The 19,495-nt window shown below is 47.1% G+C and overlaps 2 protein-coding genes across 2 annotated transcripts in view; both read left to right on the top strand.

Annotated features, from left to right (window-relative positions):
• Positions 1 to 4,942, top strand: part of CERCAM (cerebral endothelial cell adhesion molecule) — a 32,519-nt gene extending 27,577 nt beyond the window's left edge. The window contains exon 13 of the mRNA XM_028714951.2: positions 986 to 4,942. The gene's annotated coding sequence lies outside the window, so the exon portion shown is untranslated. The remainder of the gene's footprint in view (positions 1 to 985) is intronic.
• A 1,309-nt stretch (positions 4,943 to 6,251) lies between these two features.
• CFAP157 (cilia and flagella associated protein 157) lies at positions 6,252 to 18,948 on the top strand. The gene is made up of 9 exons (XM_028714554.2): positions 6,252 to 6,488; positions 7,088 to 7,359; positions 8,400 to 8,553; positions 10,392 to 10,659; positions 12,861 to 12,991; positions 13,160 to 13,310; positions 14,122 to 14,309; positions 16,294 to 16,441; positions 18,450 to 18,948. The coding sequence occupies exons 1-9, from the start codon at positions 6,343 to 6,345 to the stop codon at positions 18,552 to 18,554; spliced, it is 1,563 nt and encodes a 520-aa protein (XP_028570387.2). The 5' UTR covers positions 6,252 to 6,342; the 3' UTR covers positions 18,555 to 18,948.
• Positions 18,949 to 19,495: the final 547 nt, after the last annotated feature.

Below are 19,495 nucleotides of genomic sequence, written 5' to 3' on the forward strand. Positions count from 1 at the left end.
TGTGTGACTGTTCACTGGCTGCACCCATTACCAGCCTTGGCTTTGGGACCTTCATGAGTGCTTTTGCCTGGCTGGAATGTGTCTTTGAACTTTGGTCATGCCTCTTGGTTCCCTGGACGGAGGGTAGAGGGCAATCTGCACATGTGTGCAGAAACTAGCCTACTGCACAAAGGCAAAAAGCACATTCATTGTCTACTCCCCCCCTTTTTTTTCTGGCCCTGCCTAAGACCATAAAATTCCTATCACACCACCACTGGCATGCTATGAAATTGTCTATTCCCCTCACAGACCTACGATCCCCAGTGTATCCTATGATTGGGATTGATTGTTTAAGCCACCCTGGGAAGGGAACACGGTACAGTGGCGTAGCGTGGGTTGTCAGCACCCGGGGCAAGCCAAGTAATTTGCACTCCCTAACCCGTGGATTTGTGCCCCCTAACCCGTGGATTTGCGCCCCTTAACCCTAACCCCCAGATGTTGCGGCCGGTGCGGCCGGCCCCCCCTGCACCCCCCACGCTACGCCACTGACAGGGTATCCTTTATAAACTTTCAGCACGCTTAACAAACTCATCTCAAAGGAATCTGTGTTTGTTTAAAGTGGTTTCATAGCACTTTAAATGTACAGTATGAATGTGGCCTTAATCTTACTCCTCTTACTATGATTGCTGCCATTGGGCAGGTTTATATGTTGACAGTGTGTGCCTTGAAATTCCATGCAAATCGCAGAGTTTTGTAATTTGTCAATATTGAGAATCTTGGCTTCCTTTTAAACAGCAACGAAGGACAAGTTCCTAGCCCCTGTGCCCTGAAAGCAATGCCTGCAAGAACAGCAGCTGGTGGAATAAGCACCTTGCTTATCATTGCACACACGGCCTGTGTCTCCAACTATAGCAGCAGGTCTATGCCAAAGTGTTTTCTTCCTGCTCTCTATCAGTAGGTTTTACTCTGTCCTAATAACACCCATCTCTTCCTTTTCCCCTCCCAGGTGTACCTGCTGCAGCCCATGAGCGAGAAGACGATGACAGATCAAGGACTGGTTCCCCCACTCACCACCTTGTGTTAGGACACTGTGTTTGCTTGAGCTGTGTTGAACAGGGAAACGAATGCACCGTGTGCAAAACTTGCATCGAAGACCAGTTTGTGCTCTGCCAATGCCTCTGGAATTTCCCTTTTTGCATGACGGTGGAGTTTTGGGGTGCTGCAATATTTGTGCTCTCCTAGCAGCAAAAGCTTCCTTCACTTATACGATGGTTTGGAGCTGATATTGGCACCAGCTGGGTGCCTTTGGCTGTTTTCCTTTCTCCACAACACACGCACACGGCACTTGCAAGAGACCTAATTTCTGCAGCCTGCTGAGATGTAGATTGGTTTGTGCAGATGTTTGCTGTCAGAACAGGCCGTTCCAACTTTTTTTTACTGTCCAATTTGGATAAATAATCTGCACAGCGATTGGAGTTTTCTGCCCTGCCTGGCATTGCCATGGGCATGGCTGGTATAGAGAGACAGTGTCTTCACTGAACACCAAAGGAGGGGAGAACCTCTGGCCCTCAAGATCTTTCTATCAGGCCTTTGACATCCTCTTGAAGCCACACACCCCTTCAGTCCCTTCCCTGGGTGAAATGTGTTGTTCAGCAGGGATATAGGTGGAGCAACAGGTGTGGATGTATATATGGGAAAACCTCTCAACATTTGCATGGTTGGAATCTGGCTTACGGTACAAATGGCAGAAGTTACACCTGATGCTTCACTCACTCTTGCCTCGGTCCCCCCCAGAAGGCTGCTAGTAAGTGAATGTTTCCCCTAAGCCAGCTAGGAGACCTCAGGACTGCCTCTTTGACTTAAAACAACAACAATTTTCACAGTATAGCAAAATAGAAAACACCCATACAATCAAGAAGAAAGAACACTTCTCTCAGAAGAGTAAGATAACAAAGGCTAGCCAAATGTACCTCACTATACATAGCTGGCCATGTCTTGCTGGAGGATGCATAACTGAAAACATTTAAGATAACTAGGGTTTTTTTAGCTGTACATTCTTGGATTGCATGGGGTTAGACTAGATGACCCTTGGGGTACTGTCCAGCTTTATGGCTCTGTGGTTCCATATTTCTTTGAAGTTGTTTTCCATTTGTGGTCCATTTAGTGCTCTTAATTGTTGGGTTTGCCTTTCCATAAGAGCTGCTGTGCAAACCTCCTGCTTCCAAACAGCCGACTGTAAATTATCCGAAGTTCTCCAGTTTTGAGTAATCTGTTCAGCTGCCACCAGCAGGGATGGGACCTCCACGTTGGCTGAAAGACTGTGAGCTGCCTGTTGACTCTGGAGTTCTTCAGTTCCAGTTCTCTCTCCACTGTCAGCTTCCTCTGGCACACCATTTCCTCAACTCTTTGTTTCATTTCTTAAAAAAGCAAAACTAGTAAATCAAACTGAAGGTTAAATTTGATCTCTTATTTAAATGTACAGAGCCATATCTTTACTGTATTCTTGTTCTCCTCTCCAAAGCTATGGGGTGATATCCACTGGCCATAACCAAGGTAGACCCATTGACTTCAGGAATTTCATTTATTTCATTGGGTGTCCTCTCAATATGACTTGGCTGGATATCACCCATCATTGCCAACTTTTTCTGCCAATGTTCTTCTGCCCTTTAAGGCCCCTTTACAAACAGAGGGACGCGGGTGGTGCTGTGGGTTAAACCACAGAGCCTAGGACTTGCTGATCAGAAGGTCGGCGGTTTGAATCCCCACGACGGGGTGAGCTCCTGTTGTTTGGTCCCTGCTCCTGCCAACCTAGCAGTTTGAAAGCATGTCAAAGTGCAAGTAGATAAATAGGTACCGCTCCAGCGGGAAGGTAAACAGCGTTTCCGTGTGCTGCTCTGGTTCGCCAGAAGTGGCTTATTCATGCTGGCCACATGACCCGGAAGCTGTACGCCGGCTCCCTTGGCCAATAAAGTGAGATGAGCGCCGCAACGCCAAAGTCGGCCACAACTGGATCTAATGGTCAGGCATCCCTTTACTTTTACCTTTACAACAAACAGAAGTCCGGCCTATGATGTTTTCTCCACCAACATGTCTCCATGCAGGGCAGGGAACTTCACCAGCTGGATATAAGTTTGTACAGGTGATAACAGCACAAGGCCCTGTGCAGGAGGGAAATCTGGCAACCTTGAATGTTTAGGGTACATGCTAACCTGGAGCATTTGCACTTCAGCCGTCGTGGGTTCTGATGGTCAGGAATCTAGCATGTAAACCTAATGCTGTGATGAGAAAATTGTAGGTGTGCTATGGGGCGGGGGGGGGGAGTAGAATTACAATAAATGCATAAAGAAATTTGCATTCTTATTTTGTCTTGGTTGTTTTAGTTATTTTTAAATATTGATGAAATTCCACATGAGTTGAAGGAGCAATCGACAGAGGCCTCTGCTCAATGCTCAAATCCTACGTCAGTGCTTTTAAGTCAGATTAAAATAAGCTGCTTTTATACCTGGCCAGAGAAGTGATAAATTTTGCGTTCTATAGGTCTTGTGACAAAACCATAAGCTCAGACAATATCAAAATAAAAAAAACAAAGCCTCTACTTGAACAAATGGGACCATGTAATGCAAGCGGGACTATAAATGAGAAGCCTCCATGACTACATACAGTATATTTAAATTTACTGCTGTTTTGTCTAGTTATCTCTTCCTAATCTTCCTTGCCACCAGAGCAAAAAGGGCCGCTTTGTGAGTCACAAAGGTGTTAGAGTCACTCAACCACCGCAGAACCCTCTGTGCCAAGTGGAGGCTGATTTCTTGAACAAACAGGGTTTAGAAAGCACCTCCTAGGCTCTGTTTATAATGGACAATATAACAAATAATGAAGACTATATTCTACCTGTGGTTGCCCACATGGCTAGAAACTTGCACAGCCTTAAAATGAAAGTACCTGGTGGTGGGTGGTAGCAGCACAGGGTAGGCAGCCCCCCCCCCCCATTTTAACATCCTAGAATGTCCTATAGCAACACTGAATGAGCCCAGCCATGACCAGAGATACTGCAAGGGTGAACCCAGGGCCTTGATGCATGCAGCTGGGCATCCTGCTTCTTATAACAAAGGTGGCATTTTTTCATCTCTGCCAAGCTAAGCAGTTGGTCCCTTACCTCTCTCGCCCTGATCTGGCCACAGTGACCCATGCAACGGTCACCTCCAGTCTTGATTATTGTAACTCGCTCTACGCGGGGCTGCCCTTGAAGCTGACCCAGAAACTCCAGCGGGTGCAGAATGCTTCAGCAAGGCTTCTTATGGGGTCCTTGCCATGGGATCACATTCATCCAGTGCTTTACCAGCTGCACTGGCTCCCAGTGGAGTACAAGGTCAGGTTTAAGTCGCTGGTTTTGACCTTTAAAGCCCTATACGGCCTAGGACCCTCATACCTACGGGACCTTAAGGTCCACAAATAACAACACTTTGGAGGTCCCGAGCCTCAAGGAGGTTAGATTGGTTTCAACTAGGGCCAGGGCCTTTTCAGCACTGGCCCCGATCTGGTGGAACGCTCTGTCACAAGAGACTAGGGCCCTGTAGGACTTGACATTTTCCGCAGGGCCTGCAAGACAGAGCTGTTCCGCCTGGCCTTTGGCCAAGGCACAGTCTGACCCCCCCTCCTTCGGTAATCCTCACAGAACTATAGCCCAATGGTTGTCATTAATTTGATTTTGAATTGATTTTAGAATGAATTGATTTTAGAATGCTGTGTTACTTTTATTGTTGTTAGCCACTCTGAGCCCGGCTTCAGCTGGGGAGGGCGGGATATAAATAAATTGTTGTTGTTGTTGTTGTTGTTGTTAAGTGATAATTCCTTCCCACAGTGGGAACCAGGCCCCCTGTCCACAGACTTCACAGTAAAGGAGAATCAAACCCTTGTTTTTTGTTTAATATTTTTATTAAAGTTTTCTTGGTTTACAAAGGTATGCGCAATGTCTCTTTTTTTCAAAACAAAAAAAATACACATCTGTGTATCTGAAGAAGTGTGCATGCACACGAAAGCTCATACCAAGAACTAACTTAGTTGGTCTTTAAGGTGCTACTGGAAGGAATTTTTTTTGTTTTGACTATGGCAGACCAACACGGCTACCTATCTTTTTTCCAAGTTACATTTTCCATAGGTCAGTTTCATTTGTTGAGGGTTACATTAGGAATAAAAGGGGGGGGGAGGTGATGTTTCTAATTTGCTTAATGTATGTGTGGGGTTTGGTGTCAGCGTTGCTTGTGCGGGTTCTCTGCTGTTCCCTTGTGTTCCTTTGGTGGTGAGAGAGGTTGGGGTTGGCCTAGGGTATGGTTGTTCATTTGTGGTTGGCTGTGGTGGTCTTTGTTTTCATGTGTGAGGGGGGTGGATGGGTGTTTTGGATCAGGTTAGCCATATTGATTCATATGCTATTGGTGGATTCTTGTCATTGTCTTGTTGGGCTGTGTGTGTGATAAAGGGGAGCCATACCGGGGTGAAGGCATCTTCTTCCGTTTGTCCCCGTGTGAGTTTCTGTTTACAGTGGTACCTCGGGTTACATTTGCTTCAGGTTACATTTGCTTCAGTTTACAGGCGCCGCTAACCCAGAAATATTACCTCGGGTTAAGAACTTTGCTTCAGGATGAGAACAGAAATCGCACAGTGGTGGCGCAGCAGCAGCAGGAGGCCCCATTAGCTAATGTGGTGCTTCAGGTTAAGAACAGTTTCAGGTTAAGAACGGACCTCCGGAACAAATTAAGTACTTAACCCGAGGTACCACTGTATTCTATAATCTAATTATAGATTAGATTATAGATTATAGGTGTAGTGTGGATTTTATCTGGATCCATTTGCGTATACAGTGGTACCTCAGGTTACAAACGCTTCAGGTTACAGACGCTTCAGGTTACAGACTCCACTAACCCTGAAATAGTACCTCGGGTTAAGAACTTTGCTTCAGGATGAGAACAGAAATTGTGCAGCGGCGGAGCAGCAGGAGGCCCCATTAGCTAAAGTGGTTTCAGGTTAAGAATGGACCTCCGGAACAAATTAAGTTCTTAACCCGAGGTACCACTGTATTGCTTAATTTTTCTGGTAGGGCTGTTTCCCATACTATCCCTTCTAAACGAAAGGAAACTGCTTGTGGTGTCTTTGAGGGAGGTTTCCTGGCCCTTTAAGCTTTCATTCCAGATGGGCACGCCCCCCCCTTCCCACTGTTGCTATGTACATCTCCTCCACCCTAGTGACAGCACATCTCCTCCACCCTAGTGACCATTCTGCCTCTGAAAGGGCCCTGGCGGCATTCCCTTTCGACCTCGCCATCCCTGAATCTCCCGCTCTCAGCAAGAGAAAACCCCAGCAACACCAATGGCGCCCAAGAAGAAAGGAGGAGGAGGAGGGCGCAAGAAAGAAGAGGCTGCCAAGGAACCGGAGCTGGATGATGATATCGTACCTGAACACAGCCGGGAGTTTTACTTGATTCAGATCCGAGATCTGGAGGGGCGACTAGCCCGGTGGGTAAAGGGGTGTGTGTGTGTGTGTGTGTGTGTGTTTGTTTGTGTGTACACTGTATTCTCTGAGGTGTATAGGGAAGGGCAGCTGGAACAGAGCATAGACACCGACTTCCACAAATCTTTGCTATGCATTTGCTCCTTAGATGGGGCATATGGAAAGCATCCCCTTTCTTGGTAGCCAGGGGTACCATCAGGGTAGGATTTGGGTGCTGAATTATCAAATCATAGAATCAGTGAGCTGGAAGAGACCACAAGGGTCATCTAGTCCAACCCCCTGCAATGCAGGAGTCTTTTTGCCCAATGTGGGGCTTGAACCAGCGACCCTGAGATTTAAGAGTCTCATGCTCTACCGACTGAGCCAACTCTACCTGGGGCCCCACTGTGCAGAAGGAGCACACAGGCTGGATTCCTGCATGCTAAGGTGGTGCCCAATGTGAACCCTACTTGGAGTGCACCCATCCTAACGAATGGGCCATGGCCAACTTAGGCTCATTCATCTCAATGGCTCTGCTCGTGGGTGTCAAGTTAGCTGGTTACAACCCGCTGCATTTGGAACGGGTTCTGGGTTCCTGCCTCTTGACTGATCTTCTTTCGCTTAGGTACCAGAAGAAATGGGACGAGATGCAGGTGAGCGAGGAGATCTTCCGCAATGAATACGAGAAGATGCTCCATGACAACAAGGAGATTGTGTCCTTTCTGAAGAAGACGCTCAACCAGCGGGTGGACGAGATTGCAGAGTTGACGGAGCAGCTCCAGTTACTCCAGCAGGCCAAAGACACAGAGAAGGACGCCTTTGAGGCCCAGCTAGGCCAGCTGAGGCACGAGTTCCAGGAGACCAAGGATCAGCTGACTTCTGAGAATATGAACCTCAGTAAGGCTGCCAGGCCGCTTTTTGGAAAAAGCAAAGGGGAAGGAGGTTTAGGCTCCTCTGCTTAGCTCCACAGGCGGAGTGTGCCTGTGTAGAGCACACTAGAAAGGAGTTGCTTTCAGTTGCTTTCCAGGACAGTGCCTGCCTTGCATCTGCAGCACTTTTAAACTCTCTTTTCAGTTAACTGAAAATAACACCAAGCCTCTGAAGCATGCTGAAGGTAAAATCAGAGCATGTACTTCTGTTGTTCCTAATCTATGTGTACATAATTCCACAATCCAGGCTGCAAATGCCATTGGCTATGTAGTCGGAAAAGCACCACCCGTGCACAAGAGGATGTGTGTCTCCTATAAACCCCCTCACCTAGGTTGGCACTACCAGGAGTCTTGATGAGGCAGTTGCTTCAGCGGCAGAGAGGGGAGGGGCAGCAGGTGTGGATTTGGGGCCCCACCTGCCTCCCTGCCTTGCAGAGACCTCAGAAGTGCTCCAGGGGACGGTGCCAAGGAGAAGGACATGGCTGCACCTCTCTTTCTTGCCCCTACTGATACCTCCTTTTAGCAACTGGGCACAAGGAAGGAGTTAGATTCCAAACAGGCTGAGAGGGGTGTGGGGATGGGTGGCTGCTGCCCTGGTGAGTCAGGCGGTCAGACCAGGTGCAAGACCTGGCTGAGGGCACAAAGTTCTCCATGGCACTCCTGAGGTGAGGTCACTTGGGTGGCAGAGGGGCAGGGTAGAGGCAGGCAGACAAGGGGGTGGGGTGGGCAAACGAGTGCCATCCTGGCACATGGAGGCCGCCTCAGATGGGCAGCCAAGTTGATCACTTGGCTGCCTGGCTGGGCTCTCTGTACTTAGAAAACCAAAGGGAAAGAAACAGAGCCCCCAGGTTCAGGGGCAGTCTACCTCTGCATAACAGGTTACAGGGATGGGCACTGTTTCCTTGTTCACCTCAGGTAGCAAAATATATTGAGCTGGCTATATTCATACCCCAGTATGATGACTGGGGCCTAAGGGGGTTGCCTAAAGTCAGAATTTCTGGTCGCTAGGTGGCAAGCTGGCTGCCCTGGAGGATTTTAGGATCCACAAAGATGAGATCATGTCGAAGTTTGCTGAACTCGAGGCACAACTGAAGAAGCAAGCAGAAGACCACAAGGATTACATCTATAACCTGGAGAGGAAAGCTGTGATTGATAAAGAGAGGTGTGTGCTGTGGGATGGGGGTGACCAGCCTTCGCCAACCTAGTGCCCCCCGGATGCTTTGAACTACAACTCCCATCAGCTGGCTGGGGCTGACGTGAGTTGTAGTCTGAAACATCTGGGGGACACCAGGTTGGTGAAGGCTGGGGTTGACCAAGGGCGCCATTGTTTCAGGTGTTCAGTAGGATGGAACACATGCAGACTACAGGCTTTGCAGAACTGTATTGTTCTTGTTCTTATTTATTTATTTGCAATGATCTCATGGTTCAGCCAACTGGAGCTGGTAGCAATACAATGGCAGAGTAGTGAGGGGAAGAGCTACAGGCAAAATGGCGGGCCAGGGGTGGAGACATGCTCTGCTGAGATGGCCTGCCTATCCAAACCCAGACATCCCCACTGTGAAACTAGAGATCAGGGGTTCTAATGTAACCAAGATTCAGTATATGGAAAGGGACTAAATATCAAGTGGTGTGAGAGACCTGGAGAGCCAGTGCCTGTCCGAGCAGGCAATAGCTGGCTTGGTGAAGGCAACCTCTCTTTTTGTTTCTTATTTATTTATTTCACCGGTTGTAAAAAACAAACAAAAACCCAGACAAACCTCAAAGTGGTTTACAAAAAAAAAATAAAGCAGTAAAATCAAGAAAAATGTGCAACCCTACTTTCAAACATATGAAAGTTAAATTACCAGAACAGATTAAAATTACCTCTCCATTCTAAGCATCTGGATAGGATTGTTGAAACAGGAATGTTTTTAGCAGAGGTCAAAAAGAGTACATTGAAGGCGCCTGCTTGATCTCAAGAGGCAGAGGGTTCCAAAGTGTAGGTGCTGCGATCGATTTCTTACAAATGCAGAACAGGTATTATGTGTCACCTGTAGTAGTGCCAATTCTGCTTATTAAAGTGGTCAAGTGGGCACATGTTGGGGTAAGGCGATCTCTCAGATAAGCTGGTTCCAAGTTGTTAAGGGCTTTATGTACTTATAGTAGCACTTTGAACTTGACCTGGTAGCAAATTGGCAATCAGTGCAGACCTTTGAGCACAGCTGCTGTATGCTGACAAGGCCTCACTCCCGTCAGCAACTGTGCCGCAACATTCTGCACTAACTGCAGCTTCCAGATCAAGTGTGAGGGAAGCCCCACATAGAGCACAGTGCAGAAATCCAGGCTTGAAGTAACCGGTGCATGAACTACGGTGGCAAGTCTTTATTGGTCCAGGAATGGCCATAGCTGTTGAAAGGTTACCCACCCCTATTATAGGACAACAGTGTGATTTTAAAAAATGTATATTTTGTCATTTCCTGGATTGCAAATTCCTTGAATCCTGTAATGCAGAAAAGCATGAAAACAGGCTGATGAGTTGGGCCTTTGGCCCAATCTAGCAGGACTTATGGTGGTACTGAAATTACAAATGAAATGAAATGGCACATGTTGCCTGGGGCAGTAGGACAGATGATCCTTGGATGCTTTCCAGAGGGCTTCCTACTAGACCAGGGTGGCTCAGACACTGGCCAATCCGCCTTTGCCACCTCCCAGCTGCAAGGCCAGGAGCTGTGCCTACTGCCAGCTCCATGCTGGGATAATGAGCCAGTGTGGTGTAGTGGTTAAGAGCAGTGGACTCGTAATCTGGTGAACCGGGTTCGCTTCCCCGCTCCTCCACATGCAGCTGCTGGGTGACCTTGGGCCAGTCACACTACTCTGAAGTCTCTCAGCCCCACTCACCTCACAGAGTGTTTGTTGTGGGGGAGGAAGGGAAAGGAGATTGTTAGCCGCTTTGAGACTCCTTAGGGTATATCAAAACCAAACTCTTCCTCTCTTCTTCCTTTCTCTCTCTCTCTCTCTCAGGTTAAAGAAGGAGATGATGCACCGTGTGAATACGGTGGCTGCTGAGTTCCGCAAGGTGGCCCACAGCCAGATGGCAGAGACCACTAAGCGCACCATCCGGGAGAATGTCACCATCAGCTTCCAGCTGACCAAGATAACTGAGCAGAGCCTCCAGCTCCTCCAAGAGAACGAACGGCTCAAGGAGGCCCACTCAGAAGCTCTGAAGCAGCTGGAGCTGCTGGAGGAAAACGAGACAAAGATGGCACAGAACAGCCTCAGCAACCAGAAAGTAAGAATTGTCCTTTGCAAAAGTTGCGGGCTGGGCCACAATTTATGCTTGGGGTGGCCAGCATGGTACCTTCCGAATGCTGTTAGACTCTGACTCCAATAACACAGTGGGTAATTCAGAAGTGCATGAAATTCCCTTCAAAGTAGTCACAACCACACAACTTCACAGCTGCATCCACTTCTAAGATTATACAATCCTCTTTAAAAGATACAGTCCACTTCTTCATGTGGCATTTGGCTAAACTATGGAGCTTGCTTCCACAGGAGGCAGTGATGGTCGCCATCTTGGATGGTTTAAAAGAGGACTGGACAAATTCGTAGTGGAGGAGAAGGCTATCAATGGCTACTAGCCAGGATGGTCACACTCTGCTTCCACAGTTTGAGGCAGTGATGCTTCTGAATTCCAGTTGCTGGAAAGCTCAGGAAGGGAAAGTTGCTCTTGTGCTCAGGTCTGGTTTCCCTTTAGGTCACCTGGTCGGCCACTATGAGAACAGAATGCTGGAACAGACAGGCCATTGGCCTGATCCTGCAGACTCTTACATTCTTACAACAACAATCAATGAGAACCTCCATGCACTGCCTTCCAGCTAGATCTACTGCATTCTGATCATGTACTTGGACAAATTATTTGGAGTGCTCCAGGAGCTACAGGTGAAACTTGAAAAATTAGAATATCATGGAAAAGTTCATTTATTTCAGTAATTCAACTTCAAAGGTGAAACTAATATATGAGATCGACTCATGACATGGAAAGCGAGATGTGCTTCCGCTTCTCCGAGGTCCAATCTTGCTCGATTTGCAATCCTTGTTTTGCTGATTTCCTTGAATATTCTAATTTTCTGAGATTCTTAATTTGGGGTTTTCATCAGCTGTATGCCATGATCATCGCAATGATAACAAATCAAGGCTTGGCATATCTCGCTTTGCATGTCACGAGTCTATCTCCTATATTAGTTTCACCTCTCAAGTTGAATTAGTGAAATAAAGGAACTTTTCCACAATATTCTAATTTTTCGAGTTTCACCTGTACTTTTGGAGTGACTGAAGTTGCGCTTTCCCTGAAGTTCCATTGTACATAACAGAACTTGCACACCATTCTCTTGAGACTGAAGCTCCTTTTGTTTTCAGTGTTGCTAAAAGCTTGGCTTTGGAGCATGCCAGACTCCTCCTCCTTTGTGTCCTTCCTGCATACCTTCTCCAGAGTGACCCTGGTAGTCCATCCTCAGTGACTCCAATCAGCACAAAGGGTGGGAATACTTATTTTCAGTGGTTAGAAACTTATTGGGCAGTCTTGGACCATGGCACCTTTGTACAATTCCCATCAGCCTCAACCACCATGGTCAATGGTCAGGGATGATGGGAACTGTAGTCCAAAACATCTGAAGGACCCTACATTGACTACCCATGAAAATGAAACAGCAGCTGACTCCCATGTTGCATTTTCTGCTCATCAGGATAACAAGAGCCAGTGACATGATCCAGGGCTGATGCTTTTGTGCACCACTTGAGTAAATCCACCCAGCTAATAGGCCCAGGTGTCCAAGCAAAGGGCATAATAAAGATATTTAATAAAATAAAATGATAATAAATAATAATAATAATTTATTATTTATACCCCGCCCACCTGGCTGGGTTTCCCCAGCCACTCTAGGCGGCTTTCAACAAAACACTAAAATGCAATAACATATTAAACATTAAAAGCTTCCCTAAACAGGGCTGCCTCTAACATCTCAACCTTGTGCCTCCCATGTTACTAGACTCCAACTCCCATCATCCCCAACTTTGCTCATGCTGGCTGGGGATGATGGGAGTTGGAGTCCAACATTACCAGAAGGGCATCAGGTTGTGGGAAAGCTGATATTAGTTACTATATTATATTCAAATGGTGCTGAACCTTTCCACACCCAGCTGAAGGCAGAATGCAGACTACTGATCACCTGTGTATGTGACAGGTATAATAATAATAATAATAATAATAATAATAATAATAATAATAATTTATTTATACCCCGCCCATCTGGCTGAGTTTCCCCAGCCACTCTGGGCGGCTCCCAATCAGTGTTAAAAACAGTAAAGCGTTACATATTAAAAACTTCCCTGAACAGGGCTGCCTTAAGATGTCTTCTGAATGTCAGGTAATTATTTATCTCTTTGACATCTCACATGTGCAGGTATGCTCACATGTGCATATTTGGTACACAGATGATCTGGATGCTCACCAACAAGTGCAAGGAGCTGCAGGCGCAGGTGGAAGAGTACATGGAGATGAAGAAGGTCATGGCCCAAACACAGGAGACCAATGAGGTGCTGGAGCAGCAGAACGTGGCGCTAAAGTTAGTACAGGCATCTCTCTCTCTCTCTCTCTCCCTCTCTCTCTCTCTCTCTCAAGAGTCAGAGTCAGTTTTTTCACTGCCCTGGCTTCTTTCCTGGTTAGGCGCTGCTGGTTGTCGACTAACTGTCTTGTTTCTATTCCTGGTCTGGCCTTCTCCTGCCCCACTCAGAGAGGAGCTGACTCTGCAGAGGCAGGAGATGCAACGGAAAAGCAGTGAAGAGGAAAGCCAATCAAAGGCCCTTGAAGAGGAGCATCAGCTGCGGCTGAATGCTGAAAGAATCCTCAGGCACACTGCCCAGGGCCTCAAGGAAGTGCTGCTGGTGAGTGTCTGGGACTATAGGGACACTGTTGGGAGGGTTTTGAGACCTTTTGCCACATTAAGAAAATCCAAGTTGATTGGCCTTATGAGCTTTGGCTGATTTTTATGGGTCAATATTGCATCTCTTTGCATTTGAGTTGTCTGTCTCGGGAGACAATGGAGGAGTGCGCCTTTGGGGGTGAATTCAAACCATCAGAGAGATACAGCACCTGCTGTGGCTGTGGAGACTGATATGGGAGAGACATGTTTTGTTGCAGCTGGGACAAAGGAAGGTGTCCAGTTGTGCTGTTGCAGGTGCACCCAGGCATTTATTCTCTCTGCGCTCCTCCCAGCAGTCATTCCTTCTCTGGTTACTGCTAAGGATGCACAACCTGTCTCTTCTGCAGGCACTGTGGTCGTTTGCAAGTGATTCCCACACTGTGGGGGTGATGTTTCCAGCCTTCATGTCACATCTGCAGAAATCTTTGTAACACAGAGTTGGTTTGCCAACAGGTCTGGTGCCTGAAACCATCTTTCCATAGAGGAGATCCTGCCATCTTCCATTCTCTGAACAGGATCAAGCTAGTAAAAGCCAAACTCTTGCTTTTACTTTTGTAAAACTTGCTTTTGTAGGTCCTGCATCGAGCAAGGGGTTGGCTACAGTTCTATGAACTAACCTAAACTGTCTGCTTCCTGTAAGCATTTGGGCTGGGCAAACTGGGATCACATACTTGCCCACTTCAAACTTTGCATTTTATTTGAAGTGTGGGAAACAAATATGGTGGAAATCTAAGAGGGTTTTACAGTCGTGTTCTTCCTCTTCACTCCCACAGGAACGCCCATCTGATGAGGATGAGGATGGCCACTTTGACGTGATGTTCCACTTAAGGCGCAATGATGTGCTGCAAGCCACCTTGAATCTCCTGAACAGAAGCATCGCACGCATCGAGGCCAATCAGCTTCTCCGGACTCTCTATGTAGAGAGCAAGGTGTTCAAACCTACCAACTCGGAGGGCAGCAGGTAAGAAAGGGGATGAGATCCATGAGGGTTGGGAGGGGTGCCACTGCCTGTTGGTAAAGGTAAAGGTACCCCTGACTGTTAGGTCCAGTCGTGGCCAACTCTGGGGTTGCGGCGCTCATCTCGCTTTATTGGCCGAGGGAGCCGGCGTACAGCTTCCGGGTCATGTGGCCAGAAGGACTAAGCCGCTTCTGGCGAACCAGAGCAGCGCACGGAAATGCCGTTTACCTTCCTGCTGGAGCGGTACCTATTTATCTACTTGCACTTTGATGTGCTTTTGAACTGCTAGGTGGGCAGGAGCTGGGACCGAGCAACGGGAGCTCACCCTGTTGCGGCAACTCGAACTGCCAACCTTCTGATCGGCAAGCCCAAGAGGCTCAGTGGTTTAACCCACAGTGCCACCCGCGTCCCGCCACCTCCTGTTACGTTCTTGTAAAATGACAAGCAGGCAGAGCTACTTAGTGAAAGGAAGCAATACAATATAGATAGCTGCCTCATAGGAATGGAAGAGGAAACTTGATTCAAATAGCACAGGAAGACAAAACTGCGGAATCCACACTTTCTTCCCCCACCATTAAATTTCTAATTTGTATACATAACAAGGGGGTTGGACTATATGAGCCTTGAGGATGCCTTCCAACTCTAATATCCAAGGAAATAGTCTTACCAAAGAAAATAATTCCAGTCTATCCAGTCTACAGCAATCATAGTTCATATGCCAATTCTCAATATAAGCTTAACATCATAGGCACCAATTCTATAGGGCTGAGATGTATTCAGCCCCTGCAAAGTTTGTTGGGATGAGCCCCTCCAATCTGGGGGGGGGGGGAGGCCCTGCAGTAACAGCCCTTGTTGAGCCTTGTGGCAGCAGTGGGAGGCCTCAACAAATGTCATGGCGCCCATGATGGGAAACCCCCAATGTTGGGTGAAACTCTCTGCCTCTGCTTAGCGTGGAAGTTATCAGTCTACACAATCGTATCCACAGGCATTCCTGAGATGAAAGAGGAAGGAAAGGTCTCTCTCCTTTATTAGCACATGCAAAAAAAAAAAAGAAAAAAAAAGGGGGGGGAGCCACAGGTTGCCAAAATTCTGCCTTGATCTGAAATGGCCACTTCCCAAACATTACAAGCCTGGCTGCTGTTAATAAAATGCAGATTGGTTCCTTATGCATATTAATGTCTAATGAGGAGTGCAAGGGCCTGCTCCAAAGATGTACACGTGATTCAAATGTCTCATCCCAAAGCTCTCATACTACTGTGTGGAAAAAGGAAGTAATGCATGGAAAAAGGAAGTCACATCACCACACTCCTTCCAGCACATGGGTTTTATTTTTACAAGCCTAGATGGGCTCCAGTGCTGCCTCAGAGCAACCTTGAAACTTGCCAGTGTGGTGTAGTGGTTAAGAGCGGTCGTCTCGTAATCTGGGGAACCGGGTTCGCTTCCCCGCTCCTCCACCTGCAACTGCTGGGTGACCTTGGGCCAGTCACACTTCTCTGAAGTCTCTGAGCCCCACTCACCTCACAGAGTGTTTGTTGAGGGGGAGGAAGGGAAAGGAGAATGTTAGCCGCTTTGAGACTCCTTAAAGGGAGTGAAAGGTGGGATATCAAATCCAAACTCCTCCTCCTCCTCTTCTTCTTCTTCTTCTTGCACTTTCTGAAACAGTGCATGAACCGAAACGCAGCCACTCTTCAAAATTCACACTTCTTTCAATTCTGCAGTGTAGTTCTCTAGCCGAAAATACATGTTCTAGAGAGAAAAGCGTGTGTAGAAACAGCATATACACCAGCGGAAAGCACATGCACAAAATAAACCACATTAGACAGCAGCATTCTGGGAAAATGTGTGGGTTAGGCAGAATTGCATGTAGAAATGTTGAGCGTTAGGGGAAATTGGCAGGAAAATGCTGCTGAATTTCCACAGGAATGTTTTGTAAAATAAATAAGCCAATTCGCAAACTGATATGGAACTGTAGATATCTGTTTCTCAGCCTCTCTGCTATCAAGCCTTCCCGCATCATGTCGCACATGAATGTTGCCAATATCTCAGGGACCCATGCTGTCCACAGTATGCCATCTCTGCGCAACATCTCCCAGGTCCGTGAGGATACTGTCCGGCCGTACGCTAGTGCCACAGAGGTGAGTGGGGAATCAGGACTTATTGGCCCCCAGGTGGGAAGCAATAACCAAAACCTAGGCAACTTGCAGGAATGAAGGCTGGAGCAATAATGCATGGAATTTGCTGCCACCGGTCTCTCAGCCAGGATAGTTGCAAGGATATAATTGACAGAGAGAAGCGTGTATGCCAGCTTGAACTCTTAGGAGAAAAGGTGGGATTTAATTTAATAGTAAACAAACTGTCATGGCTGCCCCCAAAGATTTCTGGGAACTTCCATGTGTTATGGTTCTCTTCCCTAACAAATCTTGGCACCCTTAACAACTAGAGTTTCCAGTATGCTTTGGGGAGAAGCACGACCTTTGAAGTGGTATAATACTGCTTTAAAAATCCATGGTATGGATGTGACCCAATAAGCCTTTCCCTTCTGTTGGGGTGACAGAGCTGTATGGGCTGCACATAGCCTAGTGTTTATTTTATTTTCATTCATTTTTACTTTTCTATCCCACCTTTTATACCCTTTCCAGGGAACTCAAGGGGGCTTGTAGTTTTTATCCTCATTTATCCTCACAACAACCCAATGAAGTAGGGTAGGCTGGCCCAGATTCCCACATACATATACATACACACACACACACACACACACACACATATATATATATATATATATATGCAGGTTTTGGTGTCCTCGGGTATCTTCCCGTGTAAAAGTTGGGGTGTCTAGGCGACGTTTCGACGAGGTCTCACTCGTCATCTTCAGGCTGGTGCTTTCGGCTTCTTGTTACTGGAACAGAGCAGGATCTCAGTGTTTGAGTTCCTATAAATACTGTAGAGGAGGTATGGTGTATAGCCTCCAATGTTCTGGGCAGAGAGGAAGTTCCCAGGCTAGTGTGCCTTTTCTTCTTTTGTTCCTTAATTGCTTGAGGGCAATTAAGGAACACTCAAGATATCCCTCAAGCAATTAAGGAACAAAAGAAGAAAAGGCACACTAGCCTGGGAACTTCCTCTCTGCCCAGAACATTGGAGGCTATACACCATACCTCCTCTACAGTATTTATAGGAACTCAAACACTGAGATCCTGCTCTGTTCCAGTAACAAGAAGCCGAAAGCACCAGCCTGAAGATGACGAGTGAGACCTCGTCGAAACGTCGCCTAGACACCCCAACTTTTACACGGGAAGATACCCGAGGACACCAAAACCTGCATTCCTGTACCCGTGAAAATCTACGAAAGCAAATATATATATTTCTTGAGTGATATCCTGAGTACCACTTAGGTGGGTCATTAGGTGTGGATTAGTTGCTAAAGCCTTTGTGTCTTGACCTCTTGAACTTTGTGAAGAGTTTTTCTGAGAAGATGGGTGTACTACATTTAGTTGTGCTCTGGCTTGGCTTCGTGTATAGGGGCGAGCTGTGGTTTTGTGGCCTGTGCCAGCCAGAAAAACCTAATGACCCACCTAAGTGGTACTCAGGATATCACTCAAGAAATCACTCAAGATATCCCTCAAGCAATTAAGGAACAAAAGAAGAAAAGGCACACTAGCCTGGGAACTTCCTCTCTGCCCAGAACATAGGAGGCCACACCTCCTCAACAGTATTTATAGGAACTCAAACACTGAGATCCTGCTCTGTTCCAGTAACAAGAAGCCGAAAGCACCAGCCTGAAGATGACGAGTGAGACCTCGTCGAAACGTCGCCTAGACACCCCAACTTTTACACGGGAAGATACCCGAGGACACCAAAACCTGCATATATATATATATATATATATATATATATATATTTCCAAACCACCCTTGAATTTTCTACGCCAAGAACAGTATATAAATGAGCCTGATAAATAAAGGTGTCCAGGTGCTATTCTGTTGAATCGTTTTGTGGAGAACTACCCTTCTCCTCTGCCTCAGGCACTGAAATGTATTGGGCTGGTCCTGTTTTTTATGAGTACATTTATCTGTGTTTTCATCTGTGAAATTGTGAGGGGTGTGGATTTAACATCCCTAGCCTGAACACCTGCCCTTTCCCCCATAGCCTTTAATAGCAGCATGGAGAATGGAGCTGAAAGAGGAAGGGACCAAACCACAAGAGAAAGCTGTCTGTAAGAAACTGGCTGCACAGCAACCAACTGAGGAATAGTGAATGGAGAAGAAGAAACCCTTTATCCAGTATTCTCATTTTGCATCAGCACCTATCCCTCCAAGAGATAATGATACTCGGGGTGGAATTCTGAGGACTTTTATATCCCAATAGGTCAGTGCAGAACTGCCTGAGGCAAGTTACAGAGCCACTGAGCTGTTGAGTCAGAAACGGAAACCAAACAAAGGAGGAGGCACAAGCGGCCCTCTAACCCAACCATGTTCCGAGGCTGGGTGGATTTCCTAGGGCAAGGCCACCACACTGCTCCCGCATGACAACAGGTCTTTGCGAAGTGGGATCCAGCTAGGATAGGAGGCCTCCGGCCTTTCTGGTAGCTGATATATGCTCCCACCTTCTTCTTCCTTTCTGAATTAAAGTGGAAGACACACTTCAACCCTTATACTCAAGGTTTACTCTTTAGAGGTGTGAGGAAACTTTTATTTATGTAGAAGTTAAAGGTAAAGACCATTAGGGCCAGTTGTGGCCGACTCTGGGGTTGCGGCGCTCATCTCGCTTTATTGGCCGAGGGAGCCGGCGTACAGCTTCCAGGTCATGTGGCCAGCATGACTAAGCAGCTTCTGGTGAACCAGAGCAGCGCACGGAAACGCCGTTTACCTTCCCGTCAGAGCGGCACCTATTGATCTACTTGCACTTGGACGTGCTTTCGAACTCCTAGGTTGGCAGGAGCAGGGACTGAGCAACGGGAGCTCACCCCGTTGTGGGGATTCAAACCTCCAACCTTCTGATCGGCAAGTCCTAGGCTCTGTGGTTTAACCCACAGCGCCACATAAAGCATTTAAAAACAAACAACACCCCACCTGCCACTCCTCAGCCATAAATGCTACCCCCAAAGAAAAAGGGGGGAAAGCTGTTTTGCACACACCCTCCTGTTTTGTGCATTATCAGGGAGCCTCGTCTATGGGTGAACACACTGGAAGCTC

The sequence above is a fragment of the Podarcis muralis genome, chromosome Z, assembly GCF_964188315.1.
Source record: "Podarcis muralis chromosome Z, rPodMur119.hap1.1, whole genome shotgun sequence".
NCBI lineage: Eukaryota > Metazoa > Chordata > Lepidosauria > Squamata > Lacertidae > Podarcis > Podarcis muralis.

What these genes read in the sequence shown, in the direction of transcription:
- CFAP157 (XM_028714554.2), top strand. Translation starts at nt 6,343, where the DNA reads ATGGCGCCCAAGAAGAAAGGAGGAGGAGGAGGGCGCAAGAAAGAAGAG. An exon ending in ACAGCCTCAGCAACCAGAAA is followed by an intron (nt 10,660 to 12,860) that starts GTAAGAATTGTC and finishes TTTGGTACACAG; the next exon opens with ATGATCTGGATGCTCACCAA. An exon ending in CGTACGCTAGTGCCACAGAG is followed by an intron (nt 16,442 to 18,449) that starts GTGAGTGGGGAA and finishes TTTCCCCCATAG; the next exon opens with CCTTTAATAGCAGCATGGAG.